This window comes from Hibiscus syriacus, unplaced genomic scaffold (genome assembly GCF_006381635.1).
Source record: "Hibiscus syriacus cultivar Baekdansim isolate YM2019G1 unplaced genomic scaffold, ASM638163v2 tig00013960_pilon, whole genome shotgun sequence".
In the NCBI taxonomy this organism is placed as follows: domain Eukaryota; kingdom Viridiplantae; phylum Streptophyta; class Magnoliopsida; order Malvales; family Malvaceae; genus Hibiscus; species Hibiscus syriacus.
Genome location: NW_024062312.1, coordinates 2,169,452 through 2,196,407, shown reverse-complemented (window position 1 = coordinate 2,196,407; position 26,956 = coordinate 2,169,452). Strand labels below are relative to the sequence as shown.

The 26,956-nt window shown below is 34.8% G+C and overlaps 4 protein-coding genes and 1 long non-coding RNA gene across 6 annotated transcripts; 3 read left to right on the top strand and 2 right to left on the bottom strand.

Moving 5' to 3' along the window:
- Window positions 1-115: 115 nt before the first annotated feature.
- Window positions 116-20,078, bottom strand: LOC120206771. Its single transcript, XR_005524141.1, has 3 exons — window positions 20,068-20,078; window positions 15,720-15,721; window positions 116-188 (listed from the first exon to the last, which is right to left on the bottom strand). It is a non-coding gene; the product is annotated as an uncharacterized LOC120206771 (long non-coding RNA).
- On the top strand, window positions 1,777-2,426 carry LOC120206767. The gene has a single exon (XM_039206365.1). It carries the CDS (start codon window positions 1,816-1,818, stop codon window positions 2,371-2,373), a length of 558 nt encoding a protein of 185 aa, XP_039062296.1. The 5' UTR covers window positions 1,777-1,815; the 3' UTR covers window positions 2,374-2,426.
- On the top strand, window positions 13,965-21,095 carry LOC120206766 (cysteine synthase-like). 2 transcript variants are annotated; one of them, XM_039206364.1, is made up of 11 exons: window positions 13,965-14,088; window positions 14,128-14,299; window positions 15,268-15,377; window positions 15,744-15,801; window positions 16,608-16,871; window positions 16,949-17,086; window positions 17,327-17,378; window positions 17,473-17,552; window positions 17,724-17,783; window positions 20,262-20,342; window positions 20,837-21,095. In XM_039206364.1, the coding sequence occupies exons 1-11, from the start codon at window positions 14,024-14,026 to the stop codon at window positions 20,927-20,929; spliced, it is 1,173 nt and encodes a 390-aa protein (XP_039062295.1). In that variant the 5' UTR covers window positions 13,965-14,023; the 3' UTR covers window positions 20,930-21,095. The 2 variants fall into 2 exon arrangements, with proteins under 2 accessions (XP_039062295.1, XP_039062294.1); XM_039206363.1 differs by having other exon boundaries at window positions 13,974-14,299.
- Window positions 21,096-21,265: 170 nt separating this feature from the next.
- Window positions 21,266-23,236, bottom strand: LOC120206769 (protein FAM136A-like). The gene is made up of 3 exons (XM_039206366.1): window positions 22,979-23,236; window positions 22,566-22,703; window positions 21,266-21,512 (listed from the first exon to the last, which is right to left on the bottom strand). Exons 1-3 carry the CDS (start codon window positions 23,105-23,107, stop codon window positions 21,330-21,332), a joined length of 450 nt encoding a protein of 149 aa, XP_039062297.1. The 5' UTR covers window positions 23,108-23,236; the 3' UTR covers window positions 21,266-21,329.
- A 1,367-nt stretch (window positions 23,237-24,603) lies between these two features.
- On the top strand, window positions 24,604-26,269 carry LOC120206762 (shewanella-like protein phosphatase 2). Its single transcript, XM_039206354.1, has one exon. It carries the CDS (start codon window positions 24,677-24,679, stop codon window positions 25,856-25,858), a length of 1,182 nt encoding a protein of 393 aa, XP_039062285.1. The 5' UTR covers window positions 24,604-24,676; the 3' UTR covers window positions 25,859-26,269.
- Window positions 26,270-26,956: the final 687 nt, after the last annotated feature.

The window sequence follows — 26,956 nt, the reverse complement described above, 5'->3', positions numbered from 1 at the left end:
TACATATCTTTCAGAAAGAGGTAATGGACCTCATATTGATGGATGCATGCTTTTCAACCAGTTCGAACCTGAAGTTTCAAGCTTTAGCATACATCAATCACCCTACTAACTTCACTTGTAGGAACCTATTTTCATTGGCTGTCGGAGAAATCTGCATCGATTACATCCCCATCAGACCCCTTGTTTCACTACCAGGTGCAGAGCCAGTGGCACCACCAGCGCCAGGATGCGTTGGTCCTCGGAAAACATTTCACACCAACCTCAAGCACTGCACCAATATTACCAAATGCTCACAACAAAGCATTTGCCGGTGTTATCTTCACTTCTTCATATTTTAATATTTTAAACGTATTAATCCCTTTTAAGAACATACAATCAGATGAGAATCCAAATAAGGTGATTGAGAATCTTTTTCACTCAATAAAGTTAAAGAATTTATTATCGATGTTATTGAAAAGTATCAGTATCGAATTTAGATTTGTTGTTTTGAAGTATTAATATTAGACAAAAAGCATCAGTGTTTTAGTGGAAGTCTCAATCCAAACCCCCATTTTCAACTTGATTTATTAATGATTTAATCACTCAATTTTCAAATTGTTCATGTTTTAATCACTCTAATTTATTTTATTAATAATTTTGTGACATGACATTTTTATTATTATTTTATTAATATATAATTAAAATAAAAATTAAATTTAAAAATTAGAATGATTAAATTAGGAGTAATTTGAAAGTTAAGTAATTAAATTAAAAAAATAAACTTCAATGACCAAAATAAGAGTGAGAAGATAGTTGAGTGATGAATGATGTAATTTACCCATAAAAGTGTAACGCTAACCGACACCAAAACGAAAACAAAGTAAGCATTAGGTATGATTTTGAAACAAACGAAAACAAAGTAAGCATTAGGTATGATTTTGAAACAAATGAAAGTATAAGCACTAAAACAAAATAAAATTGATAATTTAAATACTAAGCGTGTAATTTATCCTATATTATAAGGCTTTAAGATAAGTGGAGGTTGTATGTAGAACACATCCACCGATCGAATTTTTTATATTAGTTGTTTATTTTATTGAATGTGTCCACTTAAAATTTTATTTGTGTCTATCCCATATAAAACTTTTTTTGTTTTTTATACATATGTGTCAACTTTAAAAAAATATTTTTGAATTCACGGTTTAAGATAATAAATTTCAGGCTTATAAAAAATTAGTACTTAATTTTGACAACGTTTTCAAATTGATATTTGATTCCCCCAAATTAGTACTTAAATTTAAAAAAGAATATAATATTGAACCCTAAGTTTTATTTTTTTTGTTACCCTCCTAATTTTTAAGATTTTGTTCGGGTTAATCTAAACTGATCTATATTATACACTTAATTTTAATAAATGAGTCTCTTAACATGGATTTTCTATATTCACAAGAACTCGAACATAATGAAATAATAGTTCAACGCTCAATCAAATTATAACATGTGATATTTAATGACATCGTCATTATGATTTATCTATACCATGTTAAATATTTGATTAAGTGGTTATATCAAATCAACACAGACACGATTTGACAAAAACTTAGAAATTCATATATTAATTTGTATAATAAACCTAAATTCCATATGTTGTTGAGGAAAAGACGTTTATAATTTTTTTGAATTTCTTTCTCAACGGTCACAAATTTTAAAAAATTCGAACGTTAACGCAGAAACTCGTCGCCGTTTATCCTTGTTCTCCTTTCTTCAATCTAAAGAACACCTTCAAATCTTTCTCCAGAAGCGAAATTTCAAGCTCGAAATTTTGATTTTTCATCGATGGGTCTCTCAATCGAGAATTCAGTAAGAGAGTCCCACAGCCGAACCCACAAATTCTTCTTGATCAGCAATTACCTCCTCCTGGGATCCGCCTCGAGTTGCATCTTCCTCACCCTCTCCCTCCGTCTATTCCCTTCCCTGTTCGGCTTCTTCTTCATCCTCCTCCACGTCGTCGCCATCGGGGGCGCCGTATCGGAGTGTTCCGTCGCGATCTCGGGGTCCAACAAGTGGTACTTGTCTCACATGGTCACGATGGGGCTGACGTCGATATTCGAGGGCTCTGTTTCGGTGCTCATATGGACCCGAACCGGAGATTTCTTGGGGTACCTGAAGTCCTACGTAAGGGAAGAGGACGGGGTTCTGATACTGAGACTGGCCGGCGGGCTGTGCGTGGTGGTTTTCTGCCTGGAATGGGTGGTTTTGGGGTTGGCCTTTGTGTTGAGGTACTATGCTTTCGTTGAAGGTCATGTGGTTGGCAATGGCGGATCATTGAAACAGAGGAACGGGAGAGTTGGAGATGAGGGTCTGAAGAACTGGCCTGGCCCTTTCCAAGTTTAAGAAAAGCTAAATTCTGGGTTTTGTTTGGAATTACATTATGTTACATTGTAAATTACTGGTGATTTTACTGTTCTTGTACTGTATTTGTTTGCCTGTTCGATCTGTTCGTGATTAAAAGTTCAATAAATTGTTGATTTCTATTTCTATATGATTTTTGCTTATGAATCCAAGTTTTTGTCATGATCAGTAAATTATTAACGTGTTACAAAATGGTCACAACGGTATTACAAAATGATTATGAAATTTTATCGAACTATTACAAATGATTCTTAAAATTATCAGAATTAACTATTATTATAATATTATAGTAATCATTTTAGGTTCAATACAAAAATAAATGTCTAAATTATGTCTCGAAAAATATTTTAGTGTCTAAATAATTTTTCGCTAAAATAGATGCTTAATATTTTTAACATTATATATTTAGGCTTTGACACTAACCGCAATTAAAAATCTACGTTAAGTGATATATATCTAAAGAATTTTGATAATTTATTTAAAAATTTTAAAAATAAAAATATTTTTTATTAAAAAATAAATATATTTTTCTAAATAATTTTTTGCATCAATTTTACCCAAATAACACCATAACAATGAAATATTACTTATTAGACACATTTTCTCCAAATATTACCGATCTAGCACATTTTTTGATAAAGCACAGATCATGAGGCGCTTTTTCACAGGGTTTTGTCCAAGCTGGCGCCACGGTGAAAAAGCTCGGATCATGAAACGCGCCTTCGTGGGGTTCTGTCCGAGCTGGCGCCACGTAGCAAAGGCGCAAATCATGAAGGGCGTCTTCAATGGGAAATTTAACACGTGCAGGGAAGGCGAGCCTTCTATTATTCATGAATTATTGCGCACTCCATTATTACCTGACCCAACTCTCTCGGTCACCCATCCCTCTCCCCTATAAATACCTCCGAATGCAAACATCAAACCACACCAAATTAATTTCACATTATTCATTCTATCAAGCTAAGTAGATTTTGTTATAGTTTTTAGAATGTAAAATTATTTTTTATTATATTATATTTATTTTATATTTAATTATTTGACCAAATTTTATTGTAATAATTATTTTTATTATTTTTTTAGGTTGTAAATGGAATACGGGATTATATCTCGAGATATTTTGTCGATACGGTAACAAAATTAAATTATGTTATTTAAATTAGTGATTTTTTATTTGACCAAAACTATGTATTTATGTATTGATTTATACATGCATTGCATTTTATCTTTATTTTTAATTTTCTGACTGCTAGAGGTCTTCCACGGAAGCTGCTCTCAACCTGGCGTTGGGGGCAGCCTACTACACTACATCCCCTTATCCCATTGTAAATGAGAATAGGGTTTTGTTGTTGTTGTTATATATTATTTATTTAATTAGGTGTATTTCAGCTATTTTTTTTGCAGATATATAACTCTCATTCTTTCAAACTCTCGAACTCTCAAAATGAGGCTTATTTCAGCTATTGTTACCATAATGGAGAAATTCGGGAAGATGAAACCGACATTGTCTTCGCATCAAATCATTCAGTCATAATATCCTTAAAGAGAAACAACACTCTTGAGGAGTTGATCACTAAAATTTCAAGGAATGTTCATATTGGAAATACTAGAAGACTGTCCTCACTTCAGTACAGATTTCCAACTACACTATTTCCGTTAACTTATACTGTGTTCGAACTCTCCAACGATGTTGCTATGATGGTTGATGTTCAGAATTAAAATTCAGACGGTGATACAAAAATGTGTGCCAACATTTGTTGAAATGTCTACAGTTTGTGATATGATATTATGCTCACACTATAGGCTAGCTCAACAAGTTGATCAAGTTGACAGCCCAACTCAAGTAATGTGTAATGATTTTAACTCATTAACGGGAAATCCACATCCTGATACCATCCCATCAAGTTCAATGGGGAGACATTTATTAGCAACTTGTTACGATCTCCACCGATGTGGCTCCACGAACAATATGTATAACAATATCACTTCCAGTTCAAGGGAAAGGCATTCATCTACCAATTTCTTGACCTGAATATGGAGATACCCTAGATACAACAATCTATTCAGTACCTATTTGATACGATGCCTACAAGTTTTAGGGGAGACATTCAACTGTGAGCTTCTTCGACCTCAATATGGAGATGCATGCGACACAACACTCAGTTCAAAATCCATACGACACAATGCCTTCAAGTTCAAGAGAAAGACATTCAACTACCAGCTAGTTCGGCCTAAATATCGGCATCACAGAGGAACCCTCATCTCCACCAGAAGAACCTCTTCGTGAGCCAAGTACTATGCTGAGACTGGACTATTTGTTGAGCTAGAATCACCACAGTTCAACATGGACTCCGATGATGATGATGTAGATATAGTTCCCACAAATATGGTACACACGGAACCTTCAACACACATGTATGAAGCTGACTATGATACAATGCAGGGCCAAAAATTACGGACATGCCTAATGTTGGTGACTACGGATTTAACTCATCAGTCAATGATGGTGAGTTATATATCGAAATAGAGTTTTCATTCAAAGAAGAAGCGATGATTGCAATTAATAATTACAACATTCGTAATTCTGTTCACTCTAAAGTCGATCGATCCACTACCGAAAAATATGTCTGCTACTATGTCTAACGTGATAACAGATTCAACTGGATGGTTCGTGTATCAAAGAGGAAGAGGAAAAATAACATGTGGGAACTAACAATATACAAAAGTCCTCATACATGCTGTGCTAGAGGGATCAACCAGGAATATCCCAACTTGGACTCCGACATTATCTGCAAAGCCATTATGCCCATGGTCAAAGAAAACTCCTATATAACTATTGCGGTGCTGATTTTAACTATACAGTCTCAATATGGGTACACCGTCTCCTATAAGAAAGCATGGAAGGCAAAATAGAATGTCATTAAAAACTTCACAGATAGTGGGATTCATCTTACAATGAACTATCAAGTTGGTTTAGGGTAGTGCGCAGATTGAATCCTGAGATAATAATGGACTTCGAAACTTGCCATGCATACCACAATAATCGAGTGCTTCAGGATTGATGCCAATTCTACTGACTTTTTTGGACTTACCCATAGTGCATTAATATTGTGAAATACTGCAAAACCGTTATTCAAATTGATGAGACATTATTGTATAGAAAATACAAGTAAATTTTGTTATTGGCAATTATCCAAGATGATAATCGCAACATTCTTCCAGTTGCTTTTGCCCTTGTTGAAGGAGAAGATACATATTCTTGGGCTTTTTTCCTAAAAAAATGTACACTTACATGTTGTTACGAGGGAAAAAATCTGTGTCATTTTAGATCGCGGAGCTGGGATCAAAGCATCAATGGAGTATTTGGGTCCAATGTGGCAATCACCCTATGTCTAACATCAGTAATGTATCCGACATATTGCTGCAAATTATCATGGAAAGTTCAAGAAGAATGATGAGCTCCAATTACTTGTGCACATGAGTATATCACAATGTCTAATTTCATTTCTCAATCATTTTCATTTTTTTATGGGAGCTTTACAATAAGTACTACATTTGACGCTCAGATTACTAACTATTACCTTAAACGTTTGAGTAAATGCTTCAATATTTACGAGGAAAAAAGAGCAATGGTACAATTTCATCAACCTCGTCAACAAAGAAATGTGGACAAATGCAGACGATGATGGATATCGATATGGACACATGATGACCAACTTGGCTTAGGCTATCAATTCAACCTTAAAGGGGGCACATCATTTACCAGTAACAACTTTGGTTAAAACGACTTATTTTCGTTTGAAAGTGCTTTTTGCAAAGCTCGGGGGACAAACTTTAACTTGGATACAAAACGACCATACTTATCACCTAAGATTAGTTGCATATCTACAAAAAAAATTACTACATCAAATGAAATGTTTATAACAAGTTTCTCTCAAACCCATGAATTATTTTATGTCACATAAATGCCACAACATGTTCAAGGGATTGAAGCTAACTCGTTTAGAGTTAATGTAACACCCCCAACCTGTACCCGACCCGGATACGAATCTGAGGTGTCACATGGACCTTTTAAAAACCTTTACACTTATAAATATCATGAAAATTTTAAACTTTCATTAAAATAAAGTTAACCAATTTACATAATTATATTCAAAACATTACAAAATCGATCAGAGTATACGTAATTCACAATTTTGTTTACATGCCAACATATTTATTACAACAAAAGACATATTGTGTAAATTACTTCTGATCTGATCTTCGAGAAGAGGTATGTTGTTTCTGTAGATCCTAGTTCTGATCCTCTTGCTTCTCAGTACCTACGTGTGAAACACTCACACGCTAAGTGATTGACTTAGTGAGGCATACAATCAAATAATGCATTTCCTAAAGTATAAACATGCAATCCAATAATTCCATATACAATCATAATTATCAAATCATTATTTAATCATATCACATATGGTCCATCATTAACAATAATAGCATGATATTTTATGTTAACGTAAACTCTTATATCTTTTATGTGCTCATGTACATTATTGAGAACTTAAGGTATGCGAGTACATTGAGGTTGTGCACATATAATGGTCTAATGAGTGGCATATAAAATTTGTCCCAAATGACCTAATGTATGTCCCAAAAGACCTCGTATATATCCCGAAGGACCTCATATAACCCTCAAATTTTGGCATGCCAACTATACCTATTGCTCTCATATCACATAACATGGGCTTGAATATTTATATGTTCCATATAATCATTAATTCATCACATATTCATGTACTTATATAATTTATCTTATAATCACATATATCTTATCACATACCATATGTCACATGTACATATAATCATCTATTTCATATCATATAGTTTATGTTATTTGATTATGTTCACATGGATCATATAACATGTATCAAAACATATAAACATATAATACTTATGCATGTGTTTATAATGATTATAGTATATACATGTTCATAACTATTAAGCTATGAAATTTAAACATAGGAAATAGACTTATCACAAGTCTTATTTCCATTAAACTACATCTATACTATAGTATGCACTTACCTTAGCCTCACTTAATTCAAATCAACTTCTATGACTTTATCCCTCTTGATCGATCCTAACTCTTCGGTCGTTACAGAACTTGCTTATGCTCGATATCTACACAATCATACATTTGATATTCATATCAGAATTCTAAGTATTATAATTCAATCCTTAATAATCTAGACTAAAAGAAAGGCTTATTACAATTTTCCTCTTTGAATAGTATAAGTACCCAAGGTATGGTACCGATACTTCCCTATCTATGGTATCAATATCAAGCCTGGGTATCGATACCCTTTCCTGGTTCTGGAATCCTTATTTCCAAAATGGTATCTATATTTGACCTATTGTATTGGTACCCTTGGTATCAATACTACCCTTTAGGTATCGATACCCCTTGAATAAATTGTCCAATTTTGGCTTATGGTATTGATACTGTTCAACCAGTATCGATACCCCTACTCTAAATATCACTCTTTTTCCTTTGAAGTATCGGTAATGAATGAAGCAGTACCGACTCACAGCCCAGAAATCACTTTTTAAACCCAAAATTTACCAATATCAACTTAAACCCTTCATTTCTTAATCCCTTTTATACTCTTAAACTCAAGTACACATACTCAAATCAATTTCTATTCATATGACACATCCTTATCTTCCATATTTCATCCTAATTCTTGAAACCAAGAATATTACAAATTTTCTAACATATTCCAAATTCAATTTTAACACTTCATACTTCTTAATTTATCTGATGACAAGTCAATTTTAGTCTCAAACTCTACTTACTAACTCTTTCCCAAGATTTCACTTATCACCCTCTTATCTTTATTCCTTTATAACTCCTTGATCTTTTAGTTTTAAGATAACTCAAGCTTTCCTTAAGCTTAAGTATCATCTAAGGAACATAACCCAAACTTAAATTCATTGGATAATCAATTAGCAAGATACATTTTCTTTTGGTAGCTCACGACTGAAAGAGAAAGAAGAGTGAAGAAGATATCTCTGGAAACTTTCTTTTCCCTTATTCATTCAATTCCACGTGTATATATCCTCACCATAATACATTTTTAATTCATTTACTGGTCAAATGATAATTTTGCCCTTCCAATCATCCTTCTTTGATATTCATTCATGCACAAAATTTTCCATATAAGTCCCTGAACTTTTCAATTTATATACTTTAGTCACTAATTTTTGAAATTTTACAATTTGGTCACTAACCCGGTGTTTGGGATGTTACTACAAGATAGGTGATGTGATTGTGGGTTTTTTCAAGCTCTGAAATATCCATTCTCTCGTGTAATAGCAGCTTGCTCTTATACCCGTCAAGACTATAACCATTTTGTGGATCCCGTATACCGACTTTCAGAAGTATTTAAGGTATATGAATTTGAGTTCCCCTCATAGGTAATGAGAAATACCCAGATGAGGTTCAGAATTGGCTTTCGATTGTACCAGACCCGCGCTTGTTAAGGGAGACATATCGTCCAAAATCCACCCAAATTCATTGTAATATAGATATTCAAGAGACATTCAAAGAAAACAAAAGATGTAGGCATTGTAGAAACCTAGGCCATAATAGGAAAATATGTTCATCTCTTTTATCATCATGTAACCGTTGATGTTGTGACGATGTAATTGTTGTTTATGAAGCCTTAATTTGTGTTATTTCATTTTCGTTTACTTCTAATTAATGTGCTACTCAAGTGATGTTTTACTCAAGTGAAAATTAAACAAAAACATTACAAACTAAATAATAAAAACAATTAAATAGAAACATTAAATACAAATGTTACAATTCAAACAATTAAATAATAAAAACATTAAGAAACAAAATAAATAAAAGTCCATAATTAAATAATAAAAACATTAAGAAATAAAATAAATAAAAATCCATAATTAAATAATAAAAATATTAAAAACAAAATAAATAAAAAGTTCATAATTAAATAAAAACATTAAGAAACAAAATAAATAAAAAGTCGATAGTTAAATAAAAACATTAAGAAACAAAATAAATAAAACAAGTCTATCGATGTCTGCGTCTTGAATGTGTTCCATAGGGCGGTGGTTGTCTATTTCGATGAGGATTTCTTCGTATAAGTTGATATTCCTCCTCACTCTTATCAGTAGAAGTAGCAGCAGTAGCAGCTACATTTTGTTGATGAGGGATAGATGACGAGCACCTCCATAGAATAAGGACCATGGAAGTGTTTGACTAACCTTCCACCACTCATAGAAAACTATGAAAACTGCGAAAACATCGATATCAATGAATGTGAAAACTAAGCCGGAGGTGTCTATGTCTCTGGTAAACCATCACCCGCCAAATAAGCTGCATATGAAGACCACGGTGGATCTATAAGCATGAGAGTATATCCGCCAGGAGGTGTCATAAAATCCTGCGGTTGTGGCATCTGAAATGGTTGCGGTGCCATTTGAAATGGCTGCGAAATATAAATCGGTGGCTGTAGTGATGGTTCTGGTGCTCCAGCTGAGGATGAGCCGGAAGCTCGTGCTCTCTTTCCACGAGTCAGGGGATGATGATGCTGTGACAGTGGACGTTTTTCTCGATGCCGATGAATGCTCTCGCCTCGTGCTTCCTTAGAAAGTAGGAAAGACTTTCCGTTCATGTTGAACTACTGATAATGGTCATCCGTAACCGAATAATAATCCACATAAATTGGCTCCCTACAGGGAATGCGTCCGCGTCGATCCTCCCATATCATTACCCACTCGATGTCCATCATCAGCCAATTTACTTTTTTTTTGCCCTGTCTATCGATGTTATGCATATTGTCGAGATTCTGAGGTGCTTCAAGAATAGATTGTACGAAACCAAATTGGCGGAGCACACGATCAATAGGATGCCACTCGACAATAGCATAATATATCAGAGGGACCACCGCTATCCATACATCTAGTGTGCCACTCAAGTGAGGTATGATGCAACACCTTATTTCTTCAGTAGAATAAGGAGCCCATTAAAACTAAAACAAATATATACAATTATTATCAAAATAATATTCTAATTATATAACAATAATTAAAGGTAAATAATAAAATTTAAATATATACATTCGTACCAGCCTTTTGATCAATGAGCAGTCGAATTTCTTCCAATTCATCCGGTATATCACGATGATATTTCCTTATAGATGACCACCTATTCAATGTAAAAAAAATTCATTATATACTCGAAAAAATTATTATTAAAATTACCTCAACAATAACGGGAAGACTAACGGGTTTTTCACGACTAGACATAAAAAGGCATGTAATACCACACCCATGATTGTAGAAGAATGAGAGATCCACCGATAGCATTTTTTTGATAATTAGTTGCTCGACACATTTCTCTATATAGAGATGCCAAAACCACGGAGCCCCAATTGAATGAGCCAACAACTCAAAAATCTGCGAGATGACGCAACCACATACAATGAACTTGGTTGTGAGATTTATTGGGCATAAAGATCCCTTCTATGAGTTGCAATATGCAATCCCGGGCAAATATTTGAGCATGTTCCTCGAAACTGTCGTCGCTCAACCGTCAAAAATTTCTAGCCAACCATGATAACGGTATTCGACCACCGTTGAAATTAGGCAGAATACCTTCAAGATACTCCTCGCACAAGGAATGCCAATCACCATCTTCCACACCAGAAAAAACATCCCCATCTACCAGAAGCCCCAAATATAAGGAAACATCCTCCAGCGTAATAGTACACTCCCTACACGGAAGATGGAATGTGTGTGTCTCTGGTCTCCACATCTTAATCAATGCAGAAATAAGGTTGAATTCAATGTTACAATGCCCTACATATTTCGCTATGTAACCGAATCTAGCCTCAGCTAAATACGGCCAGACACGACTCAATATTTCTAATTTAGCATTATGAATAAATGGATCTAATATACGGTCATTCGTCTAATTAAATAAATAAATAGTATACCAATTAAAATATAAATTAAAACTAAAAAAAATAAATGAATAAAGCATTCATGATAAATAAAATAACAGAATTTAAAATTATTATAGTATCGGCAAAATAACTCGATATATTATTCTCATCTAAATGAAGCAACCCCACTGCCATTTTATAACTGCAAAAAGTAATAAAATTAGTACAATAAAATATAATAAAATAATAAACTATTAAATGATTATAATATAATAAAAAATTTAGCTTCTAAAAACGATAACTATACTTACTTAAAACTTGATACAACGATATGTAGAAGGAAAAAATAGAGCTTTTTTTGTGTAGTATGAGTGTTAGATGAGGGGGTATTTATAGGGGGAGGGGGACGGGGGGTTGGGTGGTATTTAAGGAGGGACGGTTTGGGATTTAAATGTAAGGCGCAGATTATGATTTGCACATTCTGCCACGTGTTTGATTCCTAGCAAAGGTGCGCTTCATGATACGCGTTTTATCACCGTGGCACTAGCTTCGATAGAAGCTGTGAAGGCGCAAATTATGATCCGCACTTTTCCACCGTGGTGCTAGCTATGAAAAAATCCTACGAAGGTGTGCCGAATGATCCGCGCTTTGTCAGAAATGGTGCTAGATCGGTAATATTTAACTGTTAGGGTGATTTTTGGGTAAAATTGCCAAAAATAGGTACCTAATGTTTTTAACATTATACATTTAGACACATGAACGCTAATCGCCATTAAAATTCTCCGTTAAGTGACATATGTCACGTTCGGATAGTTTTGAGATTTATTTAAAAATTTTTAAAAAAATATTAAAAAACAAATATATTTTTTAAAAAAATAAAAAAAATCCCCCACCCCTGTCCCTGTCCCTGTCCCCGTCCCCGTCCCTTCCCCTTCCCTGATGCCATCGCCACAACAGTTGGTGGTGTAAACCGCCACCAGCAACAGCTTAGTCGGCGCCTCGCGACCCCAACCCTGACCAACAATAAGAATTCATTCGTTGTCCTTCACCGCCGAACCCTTCTCCGACCAGTCGTGACTATCACCGCTTACACCAGTGAGAATGTCGTCTCACACAGGGGGAAACCCAACCATCCTCTCATCGAGTAGCGTCGTCGTTTGTCGTGGAGGAAACTTCAAAGCTCCAGTGAAAACTCAACCGGGGTTATTTTGTAAGTTTTAAAAACTTTGGATTTTTTATAAATAAATTAAGTTTTTTAATTTTTTCTTTTTCTTTTATAAAATAATTTTTTTATTTATAAAAAAAACGGCAATCACCTAAAAAATAATTAAGAAACGTTAGACACCTATTTTTAACAAAAATTTCTATAAGCACTAAAACATTTTTCAAGGCATAACTCTTATTTTTGTATTAAGCCATCATTTTATATCTATTCAAAAAGAAAATAATGATAATTTTATAATATTTATAAATTTAGTGACTAAAAAGACCATTTAACATAATTTATTGACCATTTAAAATCACACTATGAGCAGCCCAACTTGGATCGTGAAACTGACCTTTGAGGCCTCGAAAGAGTGTGTAATTTTTCGTCTACATTCATTGTACCTAGACACTATTTTCTCAAATATTTTTTTCTATTATTCCTTTTTCTTAGAAAAACATAACTTCCGTCACGCATGATATTATTATACATTGGAGGGTCAAAGAGTTGAACATTTGATTATTTGTTTTGATATAATTATTAATTTTTAACTCAAATTAAAATTAAAATTAAATTTAAGTTTAATTTAAAAAAAAATAAAATTTAGATATAAAACAGAATAAAAGTAATAATTTAAATATTAAATATGAAGTTTGCCCGATATATAATTACCATTCTATTTATTGTTCGATAACATGCGTAATTGTGAGTGAGTAATGATGGGATAGTCTAAGTCACCACAATATAATTTAAGGTTAAAAATAGAAGAGAATGAGTGCGGTCGAAAATATTATAAAATACATAGTAATATTTTTAATTGGACACAACTTAAATGTTAAATTTTTTTAACATTTTTGGTTGATTAAAAAATATTATTTTCTTGAAAGTATTTTTAACTCAACCAAAATATTAAAAAAATTAATATTTAAAATGTCTCAACCAAAAATATTATATATTTTTATAACATTCTCGATTACACCATCCTCTACCATCCTCAGCCTTAAATTAAAGGGTAAAATATATATTTATAACTCAAATTGTTAATTTTGATTCGTTTTAATATTTAAATTTTTAATTTTGTCAAAACAATACCTAAAGTTTAGTTTTTGTTTTATTTTAGTACCCGCCATTGAAAACTCTAGTTTTTGTTTCATTTTAGTACAGTCGTTCAAATTTAGCATTAAGTTTTGAAAAAAATGAAAATTTATGTATTAAAATAGACTAAAACTGATAGTTTAAATACTAAACGCATTAAATTTTTAATGACAGATAACTAAAATGAAATAAAAACTAAATATTAGATATTATTTTAAAAAAATTAAAAATTTAGATAACTAAAATTAAATGCATATTTTACCTAGGTTAAACTGTACTACTCGGAATAATGCCAAAGGACGCAACGCAACGAATCAAAGATAAATATCTGCAGGCTTTTGGAAACGAACCAAAAAGAGGAAAGCAAAACATGGCCGCAGCTTCTTCTTCCTCTATCTTCTTCAATCCCTTGACTTCTAAACACTGCAACTCCAACAAGATTAAGCCCTGCTCCGACCTTTCTGCCGGCGCTCTCAAGCTGGGCTTTTTTGGTCCCACCACTAACACCACCGCTGCATCACTGAGATTCAAGAAGCTGAATTATGGGAAAGGATCGTCTTCTGGTTTCTCTGTTGTGTGTGAAGCTGTTTCGGTTAAGCCTGACACCGCGATCGAAGGGCTTAACATTGCTGATGACGTTACTCAGGTCTCATTTTCATGGTTTAATTTATGTTTGTTTCTTGAATTTCGGTCGGGATTGAGAAACGGGTTGCATTTATTTTCGGAGAATTTGGCTTTCAGTGTTTAGTTTGACTAGATTTTTGAAGTGTTTCGGATTCTTGGACATTTTCAAGTTCTGCTTTCTGGGTTCTTAATTCTGGTGCCACTACATGTTTTTCTGGATTAAATTTTGTACTTTCTTGTAGGTTGACTGTTCGATAGAGTCGAATGAGTTATTTGTTTTTTTCGAGTTCAATTCAAGCTGTTCTACTTTCTGTTTAAATTTAATTGTAAATATTTATAATGTTACTATACTAATTGATTTTAATTTAAACAGTTTTCTATAACCATATATAATATACCTATATAGTTCTTTCATATGTTATATTTATTTATCATGTAAAGTTGAGAGACTCAACCTAAACGTTAAAATCAATCCACCAATTATTAAATATTTCTAGCTATTGGAGTACTAACTCAAACTTTATTTGAAAAATTTTCAATTCGGTTTTTTGAAATTGCTAGTTGAGTATAGTTAAAACGAGTTTTTCAACGTTGAGTCCTGTCAAAAAATTCAGTTTTTTTTACTCGAGTCAGTTTTGTTCACCCCTACTTTCGTGACCTCAATAATTTTAGATTAGTATTAAGATTAGTTGATTTGAGGTTCTTTGTTCCTTTCATCAGGATGTTATATATCTGAGGGAGTGAAGACTATTTGTTCAGCATCCAGAAAGATTATTTCTTGAACAATGTTTAGAAATGATTCCATTTAAAAAAAGTACAGTGTCTGAGTCTCCGGTTTTTCTATATGAAACTCTTTGCTATTTTGCTCGTAGCACATGCTATCTCAATGGCGAAAGAACCAAACTTGTATAAATTTAATAATCAATGAACCTTTCTATTTTTGTTTTGCTGAGTTATTTATTTAGTTCTATTATTTGTTTTGTAACACAGCTTATTGGAAAAACACCAATGGTGTACTTGAACAATATTGTGAAAGGCTCTGTCGCAAATATTGCAGCCAAGCTTGAGATTATGGAGCCATGTTGCAGTGTGAAGGACAGGTAGCGAAATTTTTTCATAAGCATCATGTAGCTTGTATGCATTAGTTAGAAAGCTCGTTATTTGCTAATAGTTAAAAAGCATTACCTTGAGATCTAGGAGAAAATGGTTGTTATTTTTGCTGAACCCTCTGCTGAAGTTTTGATAAGGATATCTTTTAAGTAGAGTTCATTCAGGCTTTTGTCCTTATTTAAATTCCAGAATCTCTCTTTTTTTTTTAGTCTTTGAACAGATATTACCTTGAATCACCCCAGATTTATCAAATTCCAGAATCTCTTGGATGAGGGTTGATGCTATCTGTTCTGTCACTGAACTTTTAATATAAGGAAGACCAGGCAATTAACTGCTTTTTTCAAAATTTGTTTCAGGATAGGGTACAGTATGATTGCTGATGCTGAGCAAAAAGGACTTATAACAGCTGGAAAGGTAATGAGAGGTAGATGGGACTTCTGTCCGTGTGTTGTGTATGTTAAACAACAAATATATAGTCAAAATTTGCTTTCTCACACTGTTTTGAATACTTTGTCTTAAATTTGGTATTATTGGATGGTCTTCTGAAAAGGAAAGTGGGAGTTCTATTTTATGTATAGGTTCCCACTGTTCGATCAATATGCTTTGCTATTTCAGCAATCTTGAGCTCATCAGTTATGCCTAAAACCGTGGCTTTAAATATATATTGTGAAGCATTCAGATTTTCACGTCTAATATCACAATCAATGACTTAGGCTGTCCTGTTGTAGAAAGAGAGGCCTAACTTCGTAACATAAGGTTGGAGTGATGTGTGGCTCCGTATAGATGCCTGTATTTTACTATCTCATCACACAGCTGCTAGGCATATTTTTCATTTGACTTATTTTATCCTGCATAGATTCAAGATCCAGTCTTGCATCTTATTTTTTGGCTTTTCATTAGAGGTTTTTTAGTGTCAAAATCCTGTTATATTTTGTTGGTAATGGCTTTCCTAGCTCTCTATGTTGTCCACTGATGAAATAGAGCCTGTGCTCCGATTTGAATGGAAAAATATGATATAATTCTTTTATCTTTTCTATTTTATTATTTATATACTTGCATTTTGGAGATTGTGATTTAAATTTAAAAAGACCCTTTGTAGATCAATCTTAGTCTCCACTATTGTTAACTCATGTGTGATTGCTACTTGTTACATGTTTTATTTTAGATAAATACCGGTACTTATGTGCTGATGCTCACCATTTACTCTTAAACATCTTTAGAGTATTCTTGTGGAACCTACAAGTGGAAACACAGGCATCGGCCTTGCGTTCATTGCTGCCTCAAAAGGATATAAACTTATCTTGACAATGCCATCATCAATGAGTTTGGAAAGAAGAGTTCTTTTGAAAGCATTTGGAGCTGAGCTTATTTTAACGGATCCGGCAAAAGGCATGAAGGGTGCTGTTCAGAAAGCTGAAGAGATTGTGAAAAGTACACCCAATGCCTACATGCTTCAACAGTTTGATAATCCAGCAAATCCCAAAGTCTGTATTTACAACTCCTTATTCGCACCTTGCTGAGTTTTGTGGCCTAGGTAAAAAAATCATATTTCCTTTTGCAGATACACTATGAGACAACCGGCCCTGAGATCTGGGAAGACACTAGAGGCAAAGTGGACATTTTTATTGGAGGGATTGGAACTGGTGGAACCATATCTGGAGTTGGCCGGTACCTTAAAGAAAAGAATCCCAACATAAAGGTGATCATCCACTTTTAACAGACCCTGAATGGCATTTATATCACATGCCCTTCGGAACATTTTCGCATTGAATTTTTGAGATGTCTTATAGAGAATATATGATCAAACAAAAACAATTTTTAGTATTAACTAACACCACTGATTTTCTTTAAGGAATTCTTTTTATTTTATTTTTTCAAGAAGGGCCTTGCCTTATTTTGCAGCTGAATAGTTGACTGTTTATGTCTTTGGATGTATTAGGTTATTGGTGTCGAACCTACAGAGAGCAACATACTTTCCGGTGGAAAGCCTGGTAGGAGGAGATAACCTTCTTTTTATCCTCATTTGTCAATTTTTTGGAATATGCACGTCATATTGACACCCCACCTTACCCTTATCAAATACAGGTCCTCACAAGATACAAGGGATTGGAGCAGGATTCATACCTGGGAATTTGGACCAAAATGTGATGGATGAAGTTATTGAGGTCTGAGTTTTGTTTTCCTTTTTCGTGGCTAAATTTTTGTGATTTCTGTATGTTACTTTTATGTGGCCTTAGTGTCATCAAACTGGTAGTTGAGGTTTTCTTCGTATTAAGTTTCTCTATTGGCTTCGGTTCATGAAGTCGTGTGTTCTTGTGATGGATTTGAATTGACAGATATCCAGTGATGAAGCTGTTGAAACTGCAAAGCAATTAGCTCTTCAAGAAGGCTTGATGGTAAATTATTTTTCTTCAACTTGAAAGTGACTTAAAAGTTTGGACTGAAAGAAAAAATAAATGGTCCTTTACCGACATTAATTTGTTATTGCCATGTTGTTACTATGATTGGATGTTCAGTGGGCTCTTTTCCCTCAGAATATTTGGGACTCCCTCTAGGTCCACATAGGAACTCCAACATTCTATGGGATCCAGTGGTTCAAAGCTTTAATAAGAGGTTAGCGGGCTGGAAAGGCTCCTCTCTGTCACTGGCAGGCAGGCTAGTTCTAATTAAATCAGTTCTATGCTCACTCCCGATTTACTTTTTGTCAATGTTCAAGGTTCCAGCTTCAGTTTACAAGACTCTAAATTCTATCATGTCAAATTTTTTGTGGGGTGGTGGTGATGGGAGAAAGAAGATACATTGGGTAAGCTGGTCCGATGTTTGTAAACCAAAAATTGAAGGAGGATTGGGGGTTCCTAATTTAAAGGTGGTGAATAGGGCACTTTTGGAAAAGTGGGCTTGGAGGTTTGCTATTGAGAGGGAGGCGGTTTGGAGGGAAATGCTCTGCATCAAATATAAATTGGATCCTTCCTTGATGCAGTTTGACAGTAAAGTCTCTCCTAAACTATCCTGGATGTGGAGAGATATTGTGAGAAATCATTATAATGCTGATTCGTTGGGCTGTAGTATCAGAGGTAAATATAGCTTTAAAATTGGCAATGGGAGTAACATTCGGTTTTGGCAAGACAATTGGACAATGGATCATCCTTTGATGGTTTTGTTCCCTAGAATATTTTCTATTGCAGTAAATAAAGAAGGAAGATTATCTCAGTTTGGGGAGTTCAGTTCAGGGGGTTGGATTTGGAACGTTCAGTTGAGGAGAGAGTTGAATGACTGGGAATTTGAGCAATGGGCAAATTTGATGGTTGTTATCTCTGATTTCTCTATTTCTGCTGATGCCACTGATGGACTGTTTTGGAAGGGGAATGGGGAAGGGGTTTTCACTGTGAAATCATGTGTCAACCTATCTTATTCGGGTTCTCCCGATTCAGAGGAAGCTAAATTTTGGAAGTATAATGTTTGGAGGGGTCGGTTGCCTCCAAGAGTTGAGACTTTTCTTTGGCAAGTTATATTAAAGAAGTTGGCGGTCAAGACAGCTTTGGTTAAGAGAGGTGTTCGGGGCATAAATGATACTTTGTGTTCTTTCTGTAATCTTGAAGAAGAGTCTTCATCGCATTTATTTTTTTCCTGTTCGTTTGTTTGGCCAATTTGGATGAAATTCTTGGGATATTGGAATTTTCAGTCGGTTTTTCATGCAGATGCTAAAAGATTCCTATTGGCTTGGAATGACTTGAAGACCAACTCTCTTATCTGGCCATTTATTCCTGGAGCTGTTCTATGGACAATTTGGAAGACCAGGAATTTTATTGTGTTTGAAGGAGGGAAGCTTTATCGAGCAGAGATTTTCTTTCTAGCTAGGTGCAGGCTTGCTTCATGGTTTCTAGCTAAGGAAACTCAAGTTACTATTTCCAAGAATGATATTATTGCTGACCCGTCCATAGTGGATTCCTACTCATCCCATTCTTATCGGGTTTCAACCGTGTTTCCTTGGTCCCCTCCTCCAAAAGGTTTTGTTAAACTTAATGTGGATGCGGCTACCTCGAGTGATTGGAAGAGGAGTGGCTTAGGTGGTATTTTGAATGACATGTCTAGTTCGATTCTTGGCTCCTTCAAAGAGCCGGCTGGTCCGGGGCCCCCAACTTTAATGGAATTGAAGGCTATCCTAAAGGGTTTAGATTTTTTTGAATCTATTCGTCATAGGGTTAAAGATAGATTGATTATTGAGAGTGATAGTCAGGTGGCAGTTGGCTGGATTAAGGATGTGGTCTCTTGTCCTGTTGTTTATGTTCAAATAGTTAAAGACATTATTCAAAAGCTTAGTGTTTTTGAAGGTTTTATTAGTTGGGTTAGTAGGACAGCCAATATAGAGGCGGATGTCCTAGCTAAGGCGGGTATTGGTTGAATTATGCTCTGTTAAGGGCTGTTTCTTTTTGGTTTTATATCTCTTGAGGGAGATGGTTTGTATTACTTTGTTATATTTGAGTTTATTGAATCCTAGGGCACTCATTTCCTCCTTGTGTGGATTAAGGAACTATTTTTAAGTTCCGTTAACCACCAAGGGGGTTTATTGAGGCCTTTTATTCCTATCAAAAAAAATAGGAAGTTAATACAAATGGGAAGAAGTCATTTCTCTTCATACGTATGACCTTTGTAACTCAAAAGCTTGACCTAAGCTTAAACAATCGGAAGGTTCTCGGACTTGGCTCATTCAGAGTCATGTGGTTTGTGTTCGCGGAAGACTTTTGAAACCCCTTGGAAATAAAAAAATAAAAAATGAGCAAACAGAGACAATTATATTCCGTTCGTATATCGTGTTCTACATATGCTATATAACATAACTTCGTTACTAATTTGATTCATTATACTGTTATCAGGTTGGCATATCCTCTGGCGCAGCAGCAGCTGCCGCAATTAAAGTTGGGAAAAGACCGGACAATGCTGGGAAGCTGATTGCTGTAAGTATTTTTCGCATTTACTAAGAATTTGACCTGCAGTTTTTCTAGTAGGATACTTGTATTTTGGAAATCGTAAACGTCAAATAGAACGTTAAAGCTAGAAATAAGCATATAAAATTAAGGGGTGGTAGTGAATAGAAGCTTCCAAACATAAGAACAGTGAACTTTGGATCGAAGCTTATGTAGAGTTGGCTGGTAGTCTGCTAGAAAATAGCTGGGACTAGGTCTTTCCTTGTAAAAGTCTCATCTGAATATGACCAACATGAAGCCAAACCCTTATGTTATAATGTTATGTCACGAACCTGCCTTTAGGCATTATATTCCCGATGTTAACCCTTCCCTCCTCTTGTTTTGTTCACTTCTTTGGTGCACACTAGCACTTGTACGCTCGTGCATATCTGTTGCATGCTTATTCTTTTCCCATTTTTGATAGCTATACAACCATTTTCAAACATGTAATATGACATAACTCACAAGTATTTGAATACTTTCAGGTCTTGTTTCCAAGCTTTGGTGAGCGATACCTCTCCTCGGTACTTTTCCAATCCATTCGAGATGAATGTGAGAAAATGCAGCCTGAACCATAAGTCTCTTGTACTTTTCTATGAATAAAAACAATTTTTTCCTCCATGGAGATGTTGGACCATTTTGGTAATGGTATGTAAACCCTTGAGAAGGCATTTCCTTGAAATTCTTCAACTATGAGTTACGGCAACAATAAATTTGATTAGAATTCTGCTGCAATTTTATAAACAAAGTTGTCTGATATTAAAGATCTATAAAACAGTCCCTTACTACTGAGTTTTTTTTATTGTTCATTTTCTTAAACCCACGAAATCAAGAGGTAGTTTCTCAAATTCAAAGCAGAATCAACTGCCAAGAAGAAACAATAACAAAAGGTCATTAGTTTAAGGGCATTGTTAGCCAGATGCCTATAACATAAAATCTCAAGCTTCGAGTTAAAATCCTGTAAGTAAAAATCTGGGCTCAAGCGCTGATGTTGAAAGAAGAATTCATTCTCCTGACAAGGTGTGGCAGTGTCTTCATGTTATCCTCGATTGACTGGTTGACACACGACTCCAGCTCATTGACTGCATCGGTATTATTTTGTTGAAATTTAGCCGATTCAAACTTATCTTGGCAGACCATCAAGGATCGGTTTAACCTTTCCTACATCCATTACAACAATTATCCATCAATGTATTATTATGGTGTAATATCTGGATGAAAGGTCAATAGAACAACAAAATCTAAACATGGAGAATCCTTAGATTGCTACGTAGAGAAGAATTAACGTTGTTTTCTCCAGAATAAAAGCTGAAGAACCATACACCGAGAATTCTCTAACATCGAACACAACCACTGGCTATATTGTGAAATAAATTTATCGGATGATCAACATAAGGTTCAATTAAGGTTCCAATTGAACATTCAAAGATATCATCAGACCAACAAAGTGACTAGCAAAGCAACAGGGAAACAGTGATGTAATTCAACTTTTCTAAAGAACTCATTTCCCTATTCTTTGTCGGTTCCTGTTACACCCTCCAAAATGTATGGTACTAAGGTAGATATTAAGTTCCAGCTACTTTGGAATCATTAATCACATTCAATCAGGTGTAAACTACGAATCGGTTTCCACCAATAACTATTTGTCATTTGCATTTTCTCCAGAACTTACAAACTACCCTTAAGATGTCATATGCTGCCTTTGAGCATTTTCCAATGAGCATGAAACGGCAGCACCTTATTTCTATTTTGACTTAACAAAAGGGGTTGGACATCAGTTCAATGATGCTTGATGTGAACATTTCTCGAACATTATTCAGAATCACGGGCAGCCTACTGAATGATTAGAGGGACAGCGTATTGCCATTCAATCAACTCCACTCCACAGATTAACTATTATTTTCTCAAAATGCATGAAGTGAGAGAACAAATGCAAGAGGCGATGGGTTCAAGTTGCTAACTTTAGGAAACCACCCTTCTAAAATAGAACTCCAGAAAAAGCATAAAACATACAGACTAAGAGCAGCTCGATTTTAATACAATCATGGAAAGGAAAGGTCCCTAAATTTGTTAGGACAGAAAGAAAGGTAGAGTGGAACTAAGAAAGTGAAAGGGAAATTTTAACCATAGAAAAGTTAAAACTGTTCAATGAAGAGAAAACCAAAGCCCAAGTATCTTCATTGAAACAAAAATTTGTAGACATGTGAAACTCACTTGAAACTTGGCCATTTCGTTCTCGAAATGCTGCTGAGCATTAACAACAGGAACACTGCAATGTTCAACACAATTGCTTATCTCCTCTTGTTTCCTTGATCTATCAAAGCATTCATATGCACACTTGAAATACGCTTGCTGCAACCAATCATTAAAACAAATTTGAACAAAATAAATAAAACCAACGCAACCAAGAAAATATCTACAGTAACCAGCAAGTTCAAAGCTTTACAATCTAATAATCAATTTAGTTCCAAAAATTCCTAAGCAAGAATTGAACAGAACCCATCTACAAGAAGCAATCAAATAGCCCGAAGAAATCATAGTTTCAGGGAAAACATTAGGTTATTGTGACTAATATCAATTGAGAAAAATGGAAGCAAGAAAAAGGGTAAAGATTTAATCTTGGAAACCTGAAGAGTGAAATTGATGTGGTCTTGGACAGTAGCAAGTTGAGCTTGAGCTGCTGTGTTTACTTCATCAAGTTTCCTCCTCATTCTTTCTGAAACCATTTGCTGTTCTACTGCTGCTATGTGATCCATTGCTTGTCTTCCTTTCTTCCTTCAGGCAATCTGATTCAAGAAAGGGACACAAAGAATTAGGTTCTAGGGCTTATAGGGGGTTTTGGTTGCTGTTGAAAGGTTTTATTTAAGCCTGAAAGCTCCAATTTTTTTCTTCTCTCTTTGAAGAGTCTTTGGGTCCAAAACTCCAAATTCAACAACAGTTGGGCTCACTTAGCCTATCAACTGTGCTGTTAAGGTTTAAGTACGGATAAACATGTTGAGTTGGGTCGAATTTTTAATCAATCTAATCTGACCTGTTGAAATATTTATTCTATCTAAAATTGATTCGACTGAGGCTTAGAATAATTTCATCCAATCCTAAACTCGACATACTTTGTGAGGTAAAACCTGCATCCAGACTTGTTATATAATTTTTAATTTTATTTAATAAAATAAGGATCTATTAAAAAATATAGAGATATCATTATTATAATAATCTATAAGTATATAAGATATAATTACACTATTTAACAAGTCAGATCGAGTTATGTTAAACATTTTTTTATCCTAAATTAGAATCCGATGTGACTCAACTTATCTTCCATGAGGCTTAAATATAAAATAAGTATTCAAAATATTGTACTTTTCATAAATAGGTGTCTAAAGTATTTTTTTGAATGACCTTAATGTCAAACGTTACTACTTTAGGTATTTGGACCGTCAACGACATTAATTTTCTACGTTAAGTGACATGTGTCACAATATGATAATTTTAAAAATTATATTTAAAATAAAAAATTAAAATCATATATATTTTAAAAAGCACAAAATTTTTGAAATAACCTCGAACTTTGAAAACTTTCATTTCAACCCTTAAACCTAAGCCATCTGTCGCCTTTTGCTGTCAACGAAGCTTTACCCAACCCACCTCCCCCGACGATCAAACCCCATGAAATATTGATCAATCGATGATCGATTGACAATGAATCAACGTTTTATACCATGCAAACCCTAGGATGAAAATCACGATCCCACACGATTCCGATGGCCAATCGACGTCAACTACGAGGACATAGGACTAGGAGGATGGTAAGGACTACGTCTACGGTGGTCATGGCCGAGAAAGGCATCGACTATGAGTTAGGGTTAAGATTTGAGGATTTTGGGAGTTTTTTTGTAATTTAAGATAAATTAGGATTTTTTATAAATATAATAATATTTTTAATATATTTCTTTAAAAAAATAAAACTAAAAGAACAAATTAATATCGTTGATGGTCCAGACACTTAAAGTGGTAACATTTATAAAATTAAATACCAATATTATTTAAAAAATAACTTAAACACTTATTTGTAAAAAAATTATAATTTAAACACTTATTTTATATTTAATCCCTTCTAAAATCCTCAACACGACTTATCTGTATTTTTTACAAAATTATATACAATGAAGTCTGATCCAATCAAAATTCATGGAATTTGATCCCCATGTCCTTCCCCAGGTCTAAGCTTTCCTGCCCTGGAGACTTTCACCATTTTTAGTCAATAGACAATAAATTTGCATATACCCATACCCATCAAACGAAGCACAGATCATCAAGGAAAAAAAATGGAACAAAAAACCCAATCATCACCGCTGACATGCGAAAACCTACCTTCATTCCTCTCTTCATTCGTCGACACCTTCGTAGACTTCTCAGTGAGTGGCCTTTTCCTGCCCCAACAGCAACAAATTCCTCAAAAACCTCTTCAAACTCATTACCCTCCCCCTGACCGCCTCGTCGCCATCGGCGACCTCCACGGAGATCTCGAGAAATCCAAGCAAGCTTTCCGTCTCGCCGGCCTCATCGATGGGTCCGATCGTTGGTCCGGTGGGTCTACCACCGTTGTTCAGATCGGCGACGTGCTTGACCGTGGCGGGGAAGAGCTCAAGATCCTTTATTTCTTGGAGAAACTGAAGCGTGAAGCTGTTAAAACTGGTGGACAGCTGATAACTTTGAATGGGAATCACGAGATAATGAACATTGAAGGTGATTTCAGGTTTGTAACTGAAAAGGGTTTGCAGGAATTTGATGTCTGGGCTTATTGGTATGCTATAGGGAACAAGATGAAGAGTTTATGCCATGGTTTAGAAATCCCTAAGAACCCTTTTCATGGGATTCCTTTATCTTTTCATAGAGTCCCTGAAGATTTTTCTCATAGTATTAGAGCTAGAATTGCTGCATTGAGACCAAATGGTCCGATTTCCCGTAGATTCTTAGCTAATAACTCGACTGTTTTAGTCGTTGGCGACTCAGTTTTCGTCCACGGTGGCCTTTTAGCCAAACATGTGGACTATGGGTTGCAGAGGATCAATGAAGAGGTGAGGGATTGGATTAATGGATCGATGGGGGGCCGAGCACCAAAGTATTGTAGAGGGAGGAATGCTGTGGTTTGGTTGAGGAAGTTTTCGGATGAATTAGCGAAGAACTGTGATTGTTCACTTCTAGAACACGTTCTCGCTACGATCCCTGGTGCGAAAAGGATGATAATGGGTCATACTATTCAAGAGGCCGGGATTAATGGTGTTTGTGATTCTAGAGCAATAAGGATCGATGTCGGAATGTCGAAAGGCTGTGGTAACGGATTGCCTGAAGTTTTGGAGATTAATAAGAACTCGGGGTTGAGGGTATTGACTTCGAATCCGGTGTATATGAACAAGAATCGATCTTTTGCAGATGCTAGAACTAAAGAAGGGTTTGGATTGTTGATACCGGAGCAGGGGTCGAAACAAGTCGAAGTGAAAGCTTAGCAGTTTCTAGTAATATAAGCTAGCGAAAGCCGTTACCTCAGTAACTGCTGGACACATTCATTTGCAGGTAAACTTGTTAGCAAAAGAAATTAACCGTTGGATCTGCATTTTTTTTATGTGAACTTGAACTGCAATCGTTGCTTATACTGTCATCGATGTATGAATTTGTTCGATCAATATGAAGATTCCATTAGCAATTTGGCCGTTGACCAATTCGATGGGAGCTTTATGTTGTTGCTAGTGTTTAACCATTGTCTCGAAATCTCCCCTACGCGGCCAGACATGACATGAATCTTGTATTGGATTCTGGCAAATGAAAATATCAGGCATTTATGTTATTTTTGTTCTTCCATTCTTCATTTTCATGGTATGAATGAAGATCCTGGTAAGAACTAATCTCTGCATTGGTTATATACATAGGGGGTGTAAGCAAAACTTAGTTACTCGATTTTTATTTTGGATCAAGCTCGATCGAGTTCTTAAACTTTTAAAGTGAAACTTGATCAAGCTTAGATCGAGTTTTTTAAACTTTAAAAGTAAAACTCGATCGAGCTTAAAAAAGTAAACAGTTTTATGATATTTTTATAAGGTTTTTTGTTGTTTTTTTGCTTAGAACTATGCCTACAACATCGAAGGCAATAAGCTCATTCTATTTTAGGTGGATGGGGACTGAGGAGATGAAGGTGTAAATTTGTGAGTAGCATAATTGATATTATTTTAGCATTGAACTTTTTACATAAACTTTTTGGGTAAACTATGCGGATAGTCCCCTATGTTTAGTGTATGTCCGACTTTGGTCACCAATTTTAAAATTAAGGGAAAATGGTCCTTAACATTATCAATGCGTTCGATTTTAGTCTTTCAGCCTTTAATTTTCATTAACTGCCTTTTGTTTAAGTTCCTAACATGGTTGAGGGACTAAAATCAAATTAGAGTTAACAATTGATGGACTAAAATTGAACTGTTTGATAATGTTAGGGACTAAAATCGAATGAATCAATAACATTAGTGATCATTTCTCTTAATTTTTAAGCTGATGACCAAATTCGGTCAGACTTATGAACAATCTTAATAGTTCACCTAACTTTTTTTTGAACT

Bases quoted from the DNA above. Each gene is read 5' to 3' on its own strand.
- LOC120206766 (XM_039206363.1), top strand. From the start codon at position 14,024: ATGGCCGCAGCTTCTTCTTCCTCTATCTTCTTCAATCCCTTGACTTCT. The intron at 17,087-17,326 runs GTGATCATCCAC...TGGATGTATTAG, and splicing joins AAAAGAATCCCAACATAAAG to GTTATTGGTGTCGAACCTAC. The intron at 17,553-17,723 runs GTCTGAGTTTTG...TTGAATTGACAG, and splicing joins TGATGGATGAAGTTATTGAG to ATATCCAGTGATGAAGCTGT.
- LOC120206762 (XM_039206354.1), top strand. From the start codon at position 24,677: ATGGAACAAAAAACCCAATCATCACCGCTGACATGCGAAAACCTACCT.
- LOC120206767 (XM_039206365.1), top strand. From the start codon at position 1,816: ATGGGTCTCTCAATCGAGAATTCAGTAAGAGAGTCCCACAGCCGAACC.
- LOC120206769 (XM_039206366.1), bottom strand. From the start codon at position 23,107: ATGGATCACATAGCAGCAGTAGAACAGCAAATGGTTTCAGAAAGAATG. The intron at 22,704-22,978 runs GTTTCCAAGATT...GATTGGTTGCAG, and splicing joins ACATCAATTTCACTCTTCAG to CAAGCGTATTTCAAGTGTGC. The intron at 21,513-22,565 runs GTGAGTTTCACA...TAATGGATGTAG, and splicing joins ACGAAATGGCCAAGTTTCAA to GAAAGGTTAAACCGATCCTT.